This window comes from Aspergillus tubingensis (assembly GCF_013340325.1).
Source record: "Aspergillus tubingensis WU-2223L DNA, scaffold_10, whole genome shotgun sequence".
NCBI classification, from domain to species: Eukaryota; Fungi; Ascomycota; class Eurotiomycetes; order Eurotiales; family Aspergillaceae; genus Aspergillus; species Aspergillus tubingensis.
Window position 1 is genome coordinate 461,106 of NW_023336284.1, and position 18,039 is coordinate 479,144.

The following is an 18,039-nucleotide window of genomic DNA, read 5'->3' on the forward strand; positions in this document are numbered from 1 at the left end:
TCGGCAGTCGGAGTGAGATTAGTGAGATTAAGCTGGGGGACTTTTGAGAACTTTCCCTGTAGGGGTCGGTAATTCAAGGGATTCTTGGAGAGAGAAATATATAATGGCACTAATTAAAATGCTGCATTCCGACACAATACCAATTGGAGTAATTGATCGCTGACTATGACGCAGCTGCCCTTTCTTGATATTTTATCCTCTACTCAGCAGGGAATTTTGATCATTGATGGTGACGATCGATGTGCACTTGTCATACTAGGACACGCTAAGGGATCCCTGATGATCTTAGTGTAATAGTGGACGATCTTGTTAGTCACCATACTGCTAAGAATAAATATTATTGTATCAATCCATCTTCTGCATATAGCGTACACACTCGTTGATCAACATGCCCGATCACATACCCAAACCCATAACATAACTCATTTACAACAGCTCTTCCTCCTGCTCCTCAGTGTAGCAGTACACAGCCTCGATGTACGTCGAAGGGATCTGGCTGCTGCCACTGACCCTCGAGAGAGCGGCATCGTTCTCGCTGTTGCTGTACAGATCGCAGATATCGGGGGTAGAGAAGTAGGAGTAAGTACCGCTGCATAGATATAATTAGCATTTGTCTGGACGGTTGAAGTATTTGGAAGTGGGGATGGAATGAGGGGAGTGTCGTACGGATAATCCAACTTCTCGAAGTCTTGCAATTGAACCTCTTGCGTCTTGGCGTCGTATTCGCTGGTGCCGTATTCGATCTGTATGCATTATGGTCATATTAATCTTTGTCTCCGTCACTTCAAGATGCAGTGGAGGTAGCAAAGACGTACGTTGATCAACTGGCCGACAACGCCGGAGGCGAAAACGGCCAGAGTAGCGGCCAAGACAGACTTGTTAAAGAACATTTTGTTTTTGTTGTCGTTGTGTAGGGGGTTAGACAATAGTCGGGGTTTGAATTGGCAGAGATGGTTTGTTTTTTGATTGAGTGGTCTATTGAATACGGTGAGTGTACTTGGAGGGGGTTTAAGTACTATTGAAGAGGCGGCAGGTTTAGTATTCTCCTATGATAACGCTTCAATAGTCTCGCCAGCTGCAGTGCCTTTTTGGGATGGTTCTTCTTGTCTGTTTTGTCGATCCGGATAATTGCTCGGAGCCGTCGGAGGAACTCGATGCCGTTAGCTTGATATTTGTAGATCTTGGTTAGCTTAAGTTGGTGATCGACAGCTGGGCTGAGATTTAGATCGAGTGTGTAGAAGGCTTGGTATGATGCTATCGGGGATTTCTGAAGACATGTAACCATGTCAATCGTGATGCCATAGCTTAACACAGATTCAGATACATCATAAATCGACTGTATCTCACTGCAATGTTATTTATTTCCTAGTGAGCAGGGGCTTCCGGCATCACTGAAGACGATCGGTGCACGCGGGCCATTCAGAGGCATCCGGCGCACTAGTGCGATAGTAGCCGATCTCGCCAGCCACTATATGTCTATCGCGACGATCAGCGCTACCAACACTTTGAGGTCCTCGTGTTTGTCCTCTTCGCGATGGCAGACACTTGTCAGTCCCTGCATGAAGAAGAATCGGTCAGCTAACTCAATTCTAGGATCGGGAAATATCTAGCTCGTTGCCTGCTTCTGGTCGGCAGTTACTGTCATCATCTACCGGCAGAATGTACGCCTTAGTACGATAGTCGGCTGATAACGTGAAGTTAAGGTTCCCGGTTACACCGAGGCGACTGATCAGACGGGAAGCTTGGTTGAATCTAAAGAGGAACTATACGGTCATCAGCTATGGATTCGATCCTGTTGCCTCCATAGCGAGGCAGTAGAACATGCGGTAACGCCTAACTATTGAATGTTGCGAATGTGCTGAATACAGGAGAGATAGGCAGTTCACTATTTAGATGTTATGCCAAATTACGGTTTTAGCAAAAGCTTGATTGGTGGTGTCCTAGATAGCTTAATTTCTGTAATTTCCTTTATGTCGTGGTTGCTACTAATCCCTTAGAATAAGCCCGATATTCCCTATATTGCATACGCATTACATCACTCCAAGCCCAAACGTGGCAGGTATCCAGCAGTGACAACACCGGAAATTCTATGGTACCACTAATCACCAGCTCATGGCGCTTAAAAGGTTGGGCAAGCAATATCTCTGGCATCAAATCCTGGGTCATAGGCATGAGCACCTGTGGTGATGAAGATTCCTTTGTCAACCGGGTTCCTATTGTAATATTTGTTAGCAGGGATAGGAAAAGAAGCAATTTAGCCGATACAGATAAGACCTACGTGTTGACAAGACAGTCGCTAGTTGTCTGGAAAGTGGTGATCCAGCCTCTGTGAAAGGGTTAGTAGATCGGTCCCAAACCGATGGTCATGGATCTTCTAGAATGTAAGGCTTACGGGTAATCCAAGTCAACAATTGTATCAACCGGTACTACTTGGTCATGATCAACCCCGTTGGAAGTATAGGTGATCTGAATGCGTTAAATATGCACATTAAAATGTTGGGAAACAAGGGAGAAACAATGATATGAGCGTTCTTTCAGTTGGGATTGTGAAGTACACATACAAGGACATCATCTGCGGCGATGACGCCAGATGAGAGCGCCATGGCCATGGCGAGAATAGACTTGGTGAAGTGCATGTTCGATTCTCCGTACCTTGGTGGCAAAGTAAAGTAATAGGGCAATCACGATTGCGAACTGATTATAAGAAAAACCCCATCTGTAATGGGATTGGCGCCGCTCTTTATACTAAACCCGGATGTGGTGGGCATAGCATGTGCGAACGCTTCATATGCGGAGAAGGAAGCAAGAAAGGAATGCAGTGAAAAATGTGTTGTATTGCAAACTACGTCCTACAAGTGGGAGGCACGTATGGAACAGATGAGCACCTGCAGTGGTGGGTCCAACTATTTTAATGGATATCCTGCATAATTGGCAGAACCCTTCTGCTTTCGGAATGGGGAATACCCCGCGTGAAGAAACACATCATCATATAAGACAAAACATTGTCATGTAGTTATTCCGCAGCCTGCATAAGGTCGAATGGGAAATACGCCCTATAGTATGCCCAAGTACACAAGCAACGTTCGATTATCGAAATAATAGAGTTCAAAAGATCTTATGTATTTCCTGTCCCAACGGCTGGTTCTATTCCGGAATACTTGCTGAAGCATGAGTACATCATTGCTCTAAACAATGAACTATAATATATGATCCACATATGATTCTCTCCCCACGCCCTAAACTAATATTATTAAAGAGCGATATCACAGCTCTTACCGGGTGCTATCGCGAGCAATGTGTGCTTCGTGGCACTACTACCAGCTCATGCCGGAGGTTGTGGACCAAAGCACATAATCACAGCAGCCTCTACTGCGGGATCAAGGACGTTAGCACCAGGAGGGAGGTATGTACTGTCGATGATTCGACCACCTCTGGCATGGCGTGTTAGTAGCGATAGGGGAAATAACCAATTCAGTGGTCCGGCTATGACTTACGGGTTTAGGTAGCAGGTCTGATTAGCCTGAAATGTGGAGATATAGCCTCTATCAGTGTTTTATTCGTCATCAGCTTTGCCTGGTCTTGGAACGGGGTGACTGCATTCTCGATTCAGTTTCTTAATACATACGGGTAGTCCAGTGGAACTTGAAGATCGGTCTGTACCGTTTGGGTGTGACCAACGCCATCAGAGGTATAAGCAATCTGGGAAGGATGAGCCAAAGTGTGCGATCAGAACAAAGACATCTTCATGGCAATGTGTACACATACGTCGATATCGATGGCAAATGCACCAGATGAGAGCGCCATTGCGGTGGCCAGGATATACGTGGTGAGTTGCATCGTGAATGTCCGTATAGGGATTCTGGAGGTGTGAGGTAGATCGCCTGTTATAAGCTGGATATTGAATCAAAGCGTTAGGCTATATTTCGAACACATCTACCCTTTCATATTCACGCCCTGGATATTGTGCATTAGCCGGACGGCTTCACATGCCCAAGTTGCATTCTTCCTGGAAAGGGTTACACGAGACAACCGGATATCCCTTGAGCATTGTAGACCCTGTATAATGGTACATTGCAATTGATATACGATATCCCCTTTTGGGATGGTGAATAAGGGGATAGAACTAGCTAATGCCAATAAGAAGCAAGCATCAGTCGCTGACATTGTAATAACAATCAATTCGTATGTAATTCTAAACTCTGCTGCGGCGGGGGGGGTGGCCAACTGATTTAATGTTAACTAATGACCTAAAAAGGCGCCAACCTTCAATGTTCACCTCATTGAGACGTGGGTATACCGGCTCAAAAAATATAAAAAATTCAGTTTACTGCATCCTACGGCCACATCAAATTCAGCAGCAAAGACTGACCACATGGTTCTGATTATATGAAGAAAGATTTATTGCACATCGAGAAAATTGCGGTCGGGTTACACGGAAAAATGTAAGGATGGCTGAGCAATACGCAACAATATCATGACCGTATCATCCGCGGACATCTCAAGAATGTTGAACCGTGTCAAATACAACAGCGAAGTACATTCCTTATGAGGGAAGGGAACAACTTATTCTTCATTGAATCCCATAGCATAATTACGCCAATGTTATGGAATATATTCCCAGCCCTCTAAATATCCCTACAAGCTCGGAATCACTGAGGCCCAAGGCCGACAGCCCCAATCTTCATTCAGAGCTATCACCGGAAACTCCACGTTATATTATCTGGTCGGGATTGAGGCATAGGACCATCGTAGCATTGAAACCGGGATCATAAGTATAATCGCCCGCATCTACCTGTATACCATCTTGCTGCAATGGGTCCCTATCATTATCTGTGCATTAATAATATTGAATTGGACCTGGTTCAAGTGCATAGATCGGACTTACCCGTTAACAATGCTGCATGGTCCGTTACTTTGAAAGGTCGTGATAAGGCCTCTGTCATTAGATAACTATCAGTACTGTACTTTCCGAAAAGCTCTGCCCCGGGGAAGACGTGCGGATAGTCCAGGTAAGTCCATTCGCCTGATGTTACTGTTTGGTTGTGGAGGACACCGTCGGAGGTGTAGGAAAGCTGGAGTAGCGTGTATCAGCATATTGCCATAATGACTTTTGTATAATATCAAATGAGAAAGACTGGGTATACTGTACACATACATCAACAGTGTCACTGGCGGCCAGGACGCTAGTTGAGAGTGCCATTGCGGTGGCGAGGAATTACTTGGTAAGTTGCATTCTGGCTGCTTTATTTGTGACAGGGAGAGATATAACTTGATCACAGAAAGCTTGATTGGAAAGAAGCAAGCTATGTTTCCTATGGATTATGTTCGCCCTTTTATAGCCCTGTGTTTAGTAAACAAACACATTCTCACAGTTGGGCCAACTCCGGACTGTCTGACATACCCGACTCGTCTTTCTACGAGGTTGCATTGAGCAGCCGGACTTTTCTTGGGCGTCATAGACTTTGTATGAGACGCCCGGGTGGAAGGATTCTGCAATGTATGGCTGTATAATGTAGGTGAGACAGAACTAGTTAGCTTATTAGGAAGTGTGAGACAACTATGAGGCCCAGAGATGATCAATTCTGGTGATACGATCGACTGCCAATCAAAGACCTTGTCGCTTCACCGGAGAATACATCCGCATGGGTTATTTGATCGATGTCATGTCGTGGTTTTGCAGTCAAAGTTATAATGGTGATAGTTTCCACGGAACGCATAATTACATTTTCGGGTCTTGTAACAATTTCGGAAAAGTCCATTACACCTTCAAAAAGATGTGGCAGGAATACTTGGCCTATGTGGAGATGACCGGGGAAAAAGCAACATCACCCTCTGAGGAATGCCCAAACCATCCGCGGACAATCCAGAAAGGCCGCGGTTGTCTCACAGTGCAATGACACTTGATTGCTCATCCGCGGCCAAATTCTTTCTGAATTGGTGTAGTATGCTACAAGAGGACACCATGAATGTTTTATTGAACTCTGCGAGGCGAAGAACGCCGTCTACTTCATACATGAGCAGATATTTTCCGTAGGTATTTGATCCCTACTACGCACCCTCAGCTGGCACGTAGAAGTTCCGCAGCAGCACTCCAATAACATCGAAAACGCAGTAAATATGGCATTTATTCTACTTTCTCTGGACCGCCCCCTAGTGTACATACTATGACCGAAATGGATACATCTCGTTACCAAGAACCTTCTCCCCATATCATCAATGGGGAGACGGATACGGAACCTGTCTGCTCATACATGTGTCATTGAAGCATAGTATGATTAGATATAGGCCATTCGCTGTAGCTAGCTACCATTACTTCATAGGGCTATCAATCTGACCTCCCATCAACTCTCCCACTTACCCTTGCATACCCAGCAGTCCTTGAAAATGGCGGACAGACTTCCGTACCCGGATGCGTGAATACAATGCACCGTCAAATAAACAATGCAATGATCATATCACGTCAAGCCGGCACTTATCTAGTTGGAAGAGGGGTCTTGGCACTGGACGGATGCAGCGTTGACTGGAGGGTCTATGTTCGTCGCACCCGCTGCAACATAGTAGACCTCCTGGCCATAATAGCTAGAGCGGTATATTTTAGTGACAAATTCAGGTATAACAATTATGGGAGGGGTGATATTTACTTGAAGAGATAGCAGTTGGCAGTGTTCTGGAAGGTGCTGATGGATCCACTGTGGAGTCATTAGCATTGTACTTGTGCAAGGTCTTTAACGAGATGAGGAACGTACGGCTGAGTCAATGGAGTACGTTGGTAAGGCTCGACCTGCTGGCTGTAGTAAGCGCCATTGGAGGTGTAGGCGATCTACATCCATATTGGTCAGCAGATGGACAAAGAAGACAGCTCGAGACATGGATGCCGAATGAGCAGGTGGAAAATGATTCATTTCTCTACATACATCGACGGTGCTCGCAACAGCGCTGGAGGCGAAGAGAGCAAGGGCGGTAGCCACGATAGACTTGGAGAACTGCATGGTGGATAGGTAGTTGTCTTTGAGGACTTTGTTGTATGTGCTTGTGAGGTTGATTGTGATGGATGATACCTTGTTTCTCGTGGGATATTTCAGCCATTATATAGCCCTGGACGGAGTTACAGATTTCATTACCGAAGAGTAGATATTAGGCCTACCATCCAGCTGATCCTATCCTGCAGAGCCAAGAATCCCCGGAAACCCCGGAAGTCCTCTAGGTGTAGAACCATTGCATGGAATATAGAATTCCATTGGATATGTGTTGATCAAATGCACATAGAAAAGCGACCTGACATCTACTAGCGGACAACTATCGGATGGCTGCAGATACGAAGGTCCCGATTGCTTTTGCAAGGCCATGATCGACACCCCAGCTGCTTCCGAGTGGACTTCCCCGCGCCTTACCGGGAGCCACAACACTAAAGCCCGACTTTCCTAAGTTTGCGCCTTTCTACAGTTGGAAACCATTTTGATATTATGTGTCAAGCTTTCTGGGATGAACGATTAGAACTGAGCGCATAAGTATCACGTCCCTCGGGGTACACAGCATAATGTCGGAGGGTTGGGCATTAACTGCCCAGCGGACGCTCAGAATATGAATTCCCTGATATTATAAAGCTTTCTTAGGGGACTGGCTTGGATTGAAGTTTCATTGGGCAAATTGCTTCTACGTTTCATGTCCGGAGATTGTATATTATATGATAGAGCCGCAACAAGGGGAATTATATCGCTCCCGAATATTCAAATTTGGGTACATTGGGCTACTGTGACTAGATAAAAAGAACATGACGGTAACCTGAACATCTGAAGGCGCTTCAATGGTATACTGAATACAGCGCATATGGGCGAGAATCTGCATATTCGGACCAAAAGCTAGATCAATAGGTCCAAACCGGCCCATATAATTTGACTATCCAATACTCCATGCATATATCGTGTTCAACCGACATGACACTCAGCTGAGCCACTACCACCTTTTCCAGTCCCCCGTTGATCACGCCCAAGCTAGGACACCCACTCATAACTCAACACTGGAATAACAAAATCTGGCGCCGTACATGTCGCATTGAAATACTGATCATGCGTGCAAGTCAAAGTAAAATCCGTACTACCAGAATAGGTAATCAAGCTACCATTCGCACATTCCAGCGCATGCCCATCTCCCAAGACATAATCCATATGCCCCGTGGAAATTGCATAATTGGAGCTGCCATAGAAAGAGACGATCCTTCCCTCGCCTCGATCCGCGTATCCACAATTAGATGCTCCGTTTCCGATGTCATGGACTCGATACCCGATGTACTCGTCGTGGCAGGTCAACCCATCGGCAAAGTCGATGTCAAGGGTCTCGGGCGGACCATATCCCCATGGTTGATAATTGGGCATTCCGGTCCAGCAAACATTGACCATGCTGCCGTTGCAGGTGGCAGGGTCGGGGGCACACCAGCCATTGCCGCATAGACAATCTTTGAAGTCAATGTCTGCCTGGTTATGCACGCAGTCCAGGCTCTTTGATCCGTTGTACCAATGGAAGGTGGTAACTTCCCAGGTTGGGATAGGACATCCGTCTGGGGGAGTGATGGAGCGGGGGTGCAGAAGGGCGGTGGACGAGGCTGAGAGAGCCACGAGAGTGGCAATTGTGGGGAAGATCAACATGTTGGGCATTCCAGAATGTAGCTCTCAAAAAAGCAAGCTGATGAGTGTGACTGGAAAGAGCATGCTTTTTCTGTCTTTCAGGGGGGTTTTATATCTCTTCATTCTCGCATCGACAGAGTTTTGTCCGCCTCGTATCTTCCAGAGAAACGACCGAAGAGAGGTGTTCGGTTTGAAGAATCAGGGTCCCCTACATGCACATCAGCTGGTGGAGGTGAGACATTGCGAATGAAGAGCGGAGGGAACCGACGGGTTTGAAACATTTGGCTCGCCTAAGCTATAAATGGTTGCGGTGGTGCCTTGGCATCGGAGATCTTAGGTCTTCCCGCTTAATGTCTCAACACGATTTTCCTAAAGAGGCCATAATGTCGGGAACACCGTAGAGTTGGCCACTTGATAGATCTCATCGTGGGATTTATTTCTGTGTGAATACGAGCTTTGGGCTGTCCTGCACTCAGCATGATGATTGTGGGGGGGCCCAGAGACTAGTGCTATAGAGGATCGATCAAGGCGGAATTGAATGTAGGGAGTGTTGAAACTACCTACAGGATGCGGTACTTGATCTTGGCACTTGTATATGCAATAATGGTAAACAAAACTCCTGTTCATACAACTAGTAGTTAGAGTATTGTCATCTGCGGGTGAATCTTAATGGTCCTGTACATGGTTATATATAATGCGGCTAACGTGACTTTCAGTCACAAATTCAATTGCATTGATTAAACAATGGTACCTCACTTAAAACGAAAACATCGAAAGGCCTGTTAATTAAACGAAATGTGTCTCGCAAGTATTATACCCCATGGAAGCTAGAAACACCTGACATTCATAATTCTGTTACAGCAATGTTCACTGGATAGAAGTAGGGAACAGCCGATCGGGCAAGAAAGGCAGGCCCCAGGAACATAGCACAGGCCATCTACCTGTGTAGTGCGGAGTGAAAAAAAAGCATTTAGATTCAAGAGTGATTATGAACGTCGACCATCCATATTTTTATCCATTAAGTTATGCACAGATTACCTTTAAAACTCAACATAAGTTTTCCGCCAGTCTGCTATGACGTCACCACATCCGAACCCGATCTAAAGCTGCCGAGATTACTCGGCAGACCGATTCAACCGTGAACTCAACTGGACAATTTGCGCCTTAATGTCCAAGCCTTTCAGCCAAAAGGTGGTTTCAGATGCACGAGCAGCTCATATGAGAGTGGAAGGGACCCTGGATTACCCATACATTTTGCACACGTCGACCATATCCCTCATCATAATCACTGCGCCCCGACCAGCTGGACAAATGTATGTATTTAGTAAGTACTAGTGATGAAGTCTTCAACAACTCAGTTTATGTCGCTAGGATAGGTGAACCCAATGCTCTCCATTACATTGATCATCAGTTATGCAAGGGACGCATGCTGCACATCTACAAAGTGAAATGTGGGGTCATATATGGGTCGATGCAGACTCGCCGAAGTATCCCCGAGCATCACCATGCCATGTGTTAACAATTGGGACTATGAGATTTCCAAATTTGTCACTCTTCTGTAAAGCTACGGAAGAGTGCTATAGCGAATCTACGCAAATTCTATGCCTGGGCTACAACCCAAGTGCAACCCCAACCCATCACACCCAAGCTTAAGCTTATCTCGCGGAACTGGAACCCATAAGCTTCATCCTCGGATCCTCACCGAGAACACCTTAACCAGTAACTCATCCGCCCCACCCCAACTCTTAAAAATAACTCAATCTTGCCCGCCCACGTTTAAGAACCCCGTTACCCCTCCATCCCCTCCTTCTCGCCCACAACATCTCCATTTGATCCTCCCATCACACCGTCAAAATGGTTTACACTATCGTCGTCCGTACGTTTTCCAAGCCCCTAACTCTATTCTACTGAATCCACCATTGGCACAATTATACTGACATAGCAATGCGATAGACCTCCGCGCTAAGCCCGACGAGGAGAGCATCTCCAAGCTCCACGCCAAGCTCATCGAAGCCTCGGCCGTCTACTCTAAGGACAAGGAGACCCTGTCCTGGTTCGTCATGCAGAGTGTCCACGACAAGCAGGACTTCTGCATCGTCGAGCGCTACCTCAACGAGGGCTCCCAGAAGTACCACCTCGAGAACCCCTACTGGAAGACCTTCGACCCCTACGTCATCCCTCTCTTGGAGAAGCCCATGGACCTCAGACGCTTCGAGGAGATGGAGGAGAAGAAGGAGTAAATGTGCATACTATAAATACTGGAGTGGCATGTATATAGAGTGAATGATATTGTCCGATGCCGTGCATTGGACGTTGTTCGGAATAGCATTTCTGTGCTGAATAAATGTTGCAGTGATACAAATACAACGTGACTATCGCTATGATTATTTGCAGGCAGTGAGTTGAGTGCGAAGTTGGTGTACACGAGCTCTTTCACAGGTCAAGCAGAAGGTAAAAATATCAAAGCTTTATCAACCAGCGATTCGGATATAATAGACATGTCCTACCTCCCCATCGATCAGCGAAAGTCGTAAGGACGACGATGACAATAACGAACAACATCAATCTACCCATGTCTATTCGTCTGACTGAAAAATGGACTCGACACATAAAACGGTCTCTCATCCACATTCCCCTGCCCTCCCTCACCACCACCACCACTACTCTTCCCCATCAACGCCTGCATCCTCTCCCGAAAAGCCTCATTATCCTTCAACTTCCCTACTTCCTTCTTACCCCCCTCATCCCCAAATCTCGCATCCGGCTCCCCCTCAAACACCACCTCCGGCCCATCAATCCACTTCCTCCCCGAATCCCCACACGCACGCTTGATACTCTCTGCACCCTCGTTGATCATATTCTTCCAGAACGGTCCCTCTTCACTTGCTAACACACCAGCATCTTCAAGCATCGCCACCGCACCAGCCACCCAATCTTGACAATTACCCACACCGAATTCTGGGATATTTGATGCGTCGTTTCCAAACGTGGAGAGTAAGTTGTTCACATGTTCACTTTCTTCCTGTCGGAAGGTGCTCAGTTCACAACGTCCTCTCAGGATAGGGTTATCTTGTAAAGGTTGGATATGTGGATCGTAGATGAAGTATTCATCGGTGGGGTTATGGATGTGGTGCATTTGGCAGCTTGACGCGCCGATCTCGTATACGGCTATGCCCATGTGCGAAGGGCTGTCGCCGAGGGAGGCATCCCCGCGCCCGTAGATGTTGATAGAGATGGCGTGGGTGGGTGGTTGTTTTGGAGGGTTCAATTTTGGTCTTAGATAAGGTTATAGAGAGGTAGATGTTGACTGTATGGGTTTGTGATGGACGAAGTTGAGATACTGGTTGCCTAATTGTGTTGTCTTTGTTGGAAGCCTGGGCGTCTAATGAATGCGTCACGTGAAAGGTGAGTTGGGGTGGAGTGGGAAGACAAGGTGGTTTATGTACGAAGTTTACAACTGGGCACTAATTCTGATCTTGATTGGCAGGTTTTGTTCTCTACTTCACGGGCGTCTTCATACCTAACTTGTATGATTATACTTTAATCCACTTTGATTGACTATAATTCGCGACCTCGCTACAGCCCAACGTGGTTCCTAACCGGTTCAAAGCAAGAGTATGGTTTCTTATGCTGTTGTAAGCCTCAGACTGGCACGATGTGAAGCAACACGAAGTTGGATATATAGGAAAGTCACATGCAGCGACATACGGTAGTAAAGGAGAGAAGATTGCCCGATCCAATGTCTCCCTGATGGAGCATATCTTTCCAAGTCACCACTTACTCTTTGCTCACCTAGCAATATGGCGCCTCCTGCGTTTAGTCCTTCAGTAATTATATAAGTCCGGAAATGGTAGATACAGCTGTAAATGTTCTTTCATGCAGATCATACATTACAGTGACCAACAGCCTGATCAACCTGTTTCAACTTTTTCGAAATCCAGCCGGGGTAAACCCTTCCGTGACTCCAATACCTGCGCGTTTCCAGGCCCATCGGGGGATATAGTTCGCTCAAGGTTAAGCGTCACTCACTCACCCGTTCCTGTATGTAGTACGATCTGTGGTTTCTTTCCGATATGACGAGAAAGTCCACGCTCGGTAGAGCGATGAACATGCTGTAGTGGAGAAGCGATAGCTCAAGACACCATACGGGCAGTACCTGAGGAACTTTGTATAACCCATAGGCAGTAGTAGAGATAATTGAAGACGAAATTGGATTACTGACATAGCAGCAGTGTGACAAGAGAATAGAGCCTGCCGTGGCCATGATCCGCAGGCCTATCTATTTCTTTATGGCACCACCCATAAGATGGGCGTAGTTCTCAAGATTTCGCCTGCCAGTGGACCTGCTCTTCTCAGCATTACCAAACTTGGTATCGACTGGTGACTCCCGTGCTGGCTCCATGATCAGCTGCCGCACCCAAGGTCTACCATCTTCAATAAGCTGTTTGCCAATGCCGATGAGGCCTTTGCCCGTTTGGTCCTGCCAATATCCCGCTGTTCCCGTAGGTGCGAGATTGGCACGCTCGAGTGCCCCCGATGCCCCCAAAACCCAGTCTTGAGAGTTCTGCTTGCCTTGGGGGACAGTTTTGTACCCATAAACATCCAGTAGTCGTACAGCTTCCAACATATGGGAGTTGGAAAACTGAATCACCTCCCTTCTTCCATATAAGTTGTGGATTCCACTGTACGGCTTTGTGTATGGTAGAAGAAACCGAAGCTTTTTCTGAAATGGTAAATATCACCCATTGTGTCGCCAGGTTTATAGATCACGATTCCTTAATTCGTCGGGCGGTCTTCCCCATCGGGTATTCTTTCCCGTATATATCAATTGACAATATATAGGTTTTCTCTGGATATTGGCTGAAGGTGCCATGACTGTGGGTTGGTTTTCGATACCTTCTCCGACTCATCTGAACACATTGCGCATTTCTATCAGAGAATACCAAATGAATGTGCTTCAATGGGTATGAAGGTGAGGAGGTAGGCAGTACCGGCTTTAAAGTAAGGAAGAAGCGGATGATAAGGTGCGGTGGGGTGGTTATAAACGTGAATCATTATATTCATTATGGTTGGTAGAATTGGGGCCTTGCTGGAGTGTGAGTCGTGAAAGGAGATAAGTTGGATCTCATATATATTGCAATTTGCTGCATCTCGGGACATCCTATTGAATCATTATAGGCTTTCAAATTCAACTCAGAGCTTGGAAGCCACTCAAGGAAGTCGCATATACTAGTATTGGCCGTAGGTACTGCATGGCAGTAGCGCTGCTCTTGCGGTTGTTTCAAATGGAATTCACAACAGCATCCAAAGGAGCAATTAGCATGTTAGCCTAGACCCAAGTTTAGAATGTTGTATATATACTGTAGCTTGCTACATCATCATAAAAATGTAGCGATAGTGGGTACAGTAGTCCAGAAACACGACATTTAACAGCATGAAGAGAGCAGTGGCGGGAATATCCGTTCAGTGGACGGTATCTCATTGTTGAAAATATTACCATAGAAGACCGTACTCAGTTATGTAAAATTCACTTTTACGCCATCTTCTGTCAAGACTGATTGAGTTCCTGGCATTCACGGCGGAGGGGGATCAAGAAGGAAGGAAGGCCCTAGTGCAGGCCACAGAGTATGTAGTCAAGTACCTGGCTACAATGAAATTTGAAAAGTCATCTGTGAATTTCGCTGAAAGATACGGTGGGGTACTGAACATAGTTCACTGACCAGATTGTATAAAAGCCCAACTTCAAAGAGAGGTACATTCTTCTTATATTCACTTGTTGTCTATCTTCACTGGCAGGCACAACATTCCATTAGTGCTGATTATATGACGAATCTTATCATCACATTATTGATTTTTTTGTCCCTTTCGTTTGCCCCTTTACAAAATAATCAAAGGATAAAGAAGGAAAGACGAAGATTGGGACGTACTTCAGCTTACGCGTAACCGTACGCGACTCTATCCTGTCTAACGTGGGGACTGAAACATTTCCAGCGTCTAAGAGTAAAAAGCAGTTTATACATGGTCGCCATAGTCTCGATTGATGGGAGCAAAAATTGTTGAAACAGGGATCAATTCCCGTAATGAACAAGGTCGTGGTGCTTAGAGGGCCATCTTCCAGAACGTGTTACAAGACTCAACTATGCACCTGAACAACGAATCTTCGAGTATTAGGTAGGCTGAAATCATATGTGTTGAATTCATGACGATTTGGACAATGGGTTGCAAATCACGGAAGAACCACAAAACGACAAAGACCCGGACTGCAATCACACACGGAAAGAGAAAGAGGTGAGCTGCTCAAGAACAAAGCATTCCAGATAGTACAACAGTTACACAGAGTAATGAGTTAACGGCTTTGCTCAGGATACAATGTCAAAACTATGGCACAAAGCAGACCAAAATAAAGGAGAAATAATATGATTGGTTTATGTTCAACATAAACGATGGATGATTCCCGGCTAGGTGCAGGTGTATCCCGGAATACCAGTGACTGACTCAGAGATAATTCCTCCGGGAGGGTTACATCCCTTTTTACCGTTGTAATTGTAAAAGCGCCCTACATACTGAGTCAGCGATGGACAGAAAATGGTAGAGTACTGCTGTCTTTACATACCGTCGGCACATTGGCAGTATGTTTCGGAGAGACCGCAACGAGGAGAAGCACTATGATATCAGTCAGGGAATTTATCTCAAAAAATGCAACAAAACACTCATCATGGTGTTAGGGTAGATTCATACAAGGGATAGCAACCACTGGCAACGCCGCGAGACCCTAGGTCGCTATTTGGCGTGTCTTGGCCTTCGGTAGTAGGGGCCGCCAGGGCTCCGAGAATGATTGTGATGATTGTTAACATAATAGGGAGCTTCATTTTGGTGAATAATATGGGGCTTTCTGGTGTATCGAGCACAGTGTAGTGAATATATTGTGTCAGTTGATTCCATGAGAAAATATAGCGGCAAGGGCTGTAGCTAGGCTATATATCTTTTACTCAGAGGTCGAATAACAAAGAGATTGAGGTAGCTTTGTACAAACAGATAGTGCCATGGATGAATACCTCTTTGCTCAGTAAATGGCACAATGGATAGATAGACCAGCCCGTGATAAATTTCCATCCATCATAGTAGTTGACAATGGTATTCGTGCTATCTAAAAAGAAAGGCAAAGAAAACGGAAGAGACTTCGGACAACGACAAAGCATAGGCTTCGAGCCTTGCATCGTCTGATACTACTTGCGCATCTGGAACTGAAATCAGAAGGCAACCTACTTTGTCAAAACAGATATAATTGCAAGGAGGCTAGTAATTGTGTACTTAGTACCTCTGCATGTGCACTTTGACTTCGAAATATGTCCAGTTATTGGTCTCAACTAGTGGAGTCCAACATACGCCTGGATAGGTGACCTTGTCAGACAATGTGCACACTATTGATGTGTTAAATAAGTCCATCTTCAAGGAAGACGATGTGTTGGAGTGGAAGGAGAAACTATTCTGGCGCTATCACATGACCTATCTTTGTAACGTATTGTCCCGCTGAGAGGCAGTCGATGTTCAACTCTCCAGCCATCTTCCAATTCCAACCCATATACATCGAATCAAACTTCATTGGCACCCACCATGCTCAGAGCATGTTATACTTGCCGGCGTAGGCATGTCGAGTGTCAAATGACCCAACCACCGTGTAAGAAGTGCCAAAAGGCAGGCCTTGAGTGCCTCCAAAAAAGACCCCTCCGGTGGGTCGACGGGCCGGCTTTTCGGAACAGAATGCGAACCTCGCAAGCCCATCACATGGATCAAGGCAGTGCCCTCGACAAACCTCATCACAAGGTGTCTTCTCGTCTTGAAGCTGGTCTGGCGGCACCAACCTCAGAGGCAATAACCCCTGTTGGAAGAAACGGACAGTTAACCAATTCGCAAAACGGATGTCACAGCAGCATCCACATAAGCATTCCACCTAGTTTGAAGGATCCCGCCTTTGACAGCCTGGATGATGCTTCCATGTATTACTTGAATTACTGTCAGTGTGCTTACGCAAATGCGATGTGATTCACACCTAATGACAGAGTCAGATAGCAGATGTGTGTGCAAGTTGTTTGTCATGTTCGACAGTCAGCGAAACCCTTTGAGGCAACTCATTCCGGCTGCGTTGGCTAATCGAATCTTGACTGCTTCGGTCATGGCTATATCAGCGCGCCACATGGCAAACAGTCAGCAACTATTTTGTAAAAGGCAAGACCACTCGACGCGCTTTCAGGCGCATCCTGATGGTTTGATGTACAAACAAAAGGCCATACGCGGGTTAATCCAGGCGCTCAACGATCCAGTACCGAAGTCGCGAGACGTTCTGGTTCTGAGTGCGTTCATATTGATCTTCCTCGATCTCTTGGAATCGGGGCGCGACCAGTGGAAATCCCATCTTGGTGGCATTAAGCAACTTGTTCATGACATGCATACTGCGGGAGCTTCGCAGAATCTAGAAGCAACCATTGAAGGCATGCGTGAATTTATTCTGGGGCAAATCTACCTGTAAGGCTCCAGTATCAAACCATAGGATGGAATGTGCCGTTTTGACATGTTGTCCGTTCCAGTATTGAAACGCTTGGCGCTACATTTTCCGGTCGCAAAGTATTGTCCGGGGCGGATATGTCCCTCGCTGCACCGCTACAAATGAGTATCGACAGGGCCTATATCGGTTGCCCTGAGTACCTGTTATCTGCTGTTCGATTCTTCTCAGCAGCTAGGGACCGCTTAGCTGACCCAAGACACCTTGATACGCCTGAGACATACTCTTTGCTACAGTCAGTCACAAGTGTGCTTAACTCTACCAACCTATTCGATTGCTACGGTTGGGCGAACCAGACTCTACGAGTCTCATCCCTCACTCCAACATCACAGAATGTACAGTCGCTGGAACATTTAGCCCTGGCTTATAAATCTGCAACAATGATATACGGGTGGCGCATCTGTGATGCGCTAATTGGAAACAACACTCCATTGAGTGACTTGGTAACAGGCCTGGTCCACGAGGTTCACATATTGAGGAGGGATGAAGCGCTATTTAAGTGCATACTATGGCCCCTTTTCATTGCAGGGTTGGAGTCTGAAGACCAAGCCCAAAGGAGACAAGTTAGAAAATTTCTGGATAGCTTTTGGTTCGAAACCAAATGCATCAATGTGATAAATGCGGTAACAATCCTAGATAGGTTTTGGGTTGACCCATCGGAGGTGGAAAACGCCTCTTGCAGCTGGATTTTTCGAATGGGCCAGGTAGAAGGTGATTGGCTACTAATTTAAATGCGCGAGCTGCACTACAATTTTACAATATGAGACGTGCCAATTTGGCCATTGGTGGTCAACAAAAGCTGGAAGAAAACGCCTTGTGCCTTCAAGAAGATGATCACAGTGATGGTGATAACGGAAA

At 46.1% G+C, this 18,039-nt stretch overlaps 11 protein-coding genes across 11 annotated transcripts; 2 read left to right on the forward strand and 9 right to left on the reverse strand.

Moving 5' to 3' along the window:
• Nucleotides 1-426: 426 nt before the first annotated feature.
• On the reverse strand, nt 427-890 carry AtWU_09239 (XFP N-terminal domain family protein; the record flags this gene model as incomplete). The annotated part of the gene is made up of 3 exons (XM_035504346.1): nt 427-589; nt 667-743; nt 816-890. 3 exons carry the CDS (start codon nt 888-890, stop codon nt 427-429), a joined length of 315 nt encoding a protein of 104 aa, XP_035360239.1.
• A 1,229-nt stretch (nt 891-2,119) lies between these two features.
• On the reverse strand, nt 2,120-2,636 carry AtWU_09240 (short chain dehydrogenase family protein; the record flags this gene model as incomplete). The annotated part of the gene is made up of 4 exons (XM_035504347.1): nt 2,120-2,213; nt 2,279-2,326; nt 2,393-2,466; nt 2,562-2,636. 4 exons carry the CDS (start codon nt 2,634-2,636, stop codon nt 2,120-2,122), a joined length of 291 nt encoding a protein of 96 aa, XP_035360240.1.
• Nucleotides 2,637-3,322: 686 nt separating this feature from the next.
• AtWU_09241 (short chain dehydrogenase family protein) lies at nt 3,323-3,837 on the reverse strand (the record flags this gene model as incomplete). The annotated part of the gene is made up of 4 exons (XM_035504348.1): nt 3,323-3,431; nt 3,495-3,542; nt 3,626-3,699; nt 3,766-3,837. The coding sequence occupies 4 exons, from the start codon at nt 3,835-3,837 to the stop codon at nt 3,323-3,325; spliced, it is 303 nt and encodes a 100-aa protein (XP_035360241.1).
• An 874-nt stretch (nt 3,838-4,711) lies between these two features.
• AtWU_09242 (uncharacterized protein) lies at nt 4,712-5,200 on the reverse strand (the record flags this gene model as incomplete). Its single annotated transcript, XM_035504349.1, has 3 exons — nt 4,712-4,830; nt 4,886-5,072; nt 5,156-5,200. The coding sequence occupies 3 exons, from the start codon at nt 5,198-5,200 to the stop codon at nt 4,712-4,714; spliced, it is 351 nt and encodes a 116-aa protein (XP_035360242.1).
• A 1,276-nt stretch (nt 5,201-6,476) lies between these two features.
• Nucleotides 6,477-6,989, reverse strand: AtWU_09243 (short chain dehydrogenase family protein; the record flags this gene model as incomplete). The annotated part of the gene is made up of 4 exons (XM_035504350.1): nt 6,477-6,579; nt 6,642-6,689; nt 6,747-6,820; nt 6,915-6,989. The coding sequence occupies 4 exons, from the start codon at nt 6,987-6,989 to the stop codon at nt 6,477-6,479; spliced, it is 300 nt and encodes a 99-aa protein (XP_035360243.1).
• A 1,002-nt stretch (nt 6,990-7,991) lies between these two features.
• Nucleotides 7,992-8,642, reverse strand: AtWU_09244 (uncharacterized protein; the record flags this gene model as incomplete). The annotated part of the gene is made up of 1 exon (XM_035504351.1): nt 7,992-8,642. One exon carries the CDS (start codon nt 8,640-8,642, stop codon nt 7,992-7,994), a length of 651 nt encoding a protein of 216 aa, XP_035360244.1.
• A 1,833-nt stretch (nt 8,643-10,475) lies between these two features.
• AtWU_09245 (putative quinol monooxygenase) lies at nt 10,476-10,861 on the forward strand (the record flags this gene model as incomplete). Its single annotated transcript, XM_035504352.1, has 2 exons — nt 10,476-10,497; nt 10,575-10,861. The coding sequence occupies 2 exons, from the start codon at nt 10,476-10,478 to the stop codon at nt 10,859-10,861; spliced, it is 309 nt and encodes a 102-aa protein (XP_035360245.1).
• Nucleotides 10,862-11,187: 326 nt separating this feature from the next.
• On the reverse strand, nt 11,188-11,799 carry AtWU_09246 (similar to An13g01540; the record flags this gene model as incomplete). The annotated part of the gene is made up of 1 exon (XM_035504353.1): nt 11,188-11,799. The coding sequence occupies one exon, from the start codon at nt 11,797-11,799 to the stop codon at nt 11,188-11,190; it is 612 nt and encodes a 203-aa protein (XP_035360246.1).
• Nucleotides 11,800-12,900: 1,101 nt separating this feature from the next.
• Nucleotides 12,901-13,248, reverse strand: AtWU_09247 (uncharacterized protein; the record flags this gene model as incomplete). Its single annotated transcript, XM_035504354.1, has 1 exon — nt 12,901-13,248. The coding sequence occupies one exon, from the start codon at nt 13,246-13,248 to the stop codon at nt 12,901-12,903; it is 348 nt and encodes a 115-aa protein (XP_035360247.1).
• Nucleotides 13,249-15,079: 1,831 nt separating this feature from the next.
• On the reverse strand, nt 15,080-15,490 carry AtWU_09248 (OPT family small oligopeptide transporter; the record flags this gene model as incomplete). Its single annotated transcript, XM_035504355.1, has 3 exons — nt 15,080-15,177; nt 15,235-15,284; nt 15,360-15,490. 3 exons carry the CDS (start codon nt 15,488-15,490, stop codon nt 15,080-15,082), a joined length of 279 nt encoding a protein of 92 aa, XP_035360248.1.
• An 892-nt stretch (nt 15,491-16,382) lies between these two features.
• On the forward strand, nt 16,383-17,551 carry AtWU_09249 (C6 transcription factor; the record flags this gene model as incomplete). Its single annotated transcript, XM_035504356.1, has 4 exons — nt 16,383-16,635; nt 16,688-17,144; nt 17,207-17,463; nt 17,523-17,551. 4 exons carry the CDS (start codon nt 16,383-16,385, stop codon nt 17,549-17,551), a joined length of 996 nt encoding a protein of 331 aa, XP_035360249.1.
• Between the last annotated feature and the right edge of the window lie 488 nt (nt 17,552-18,039).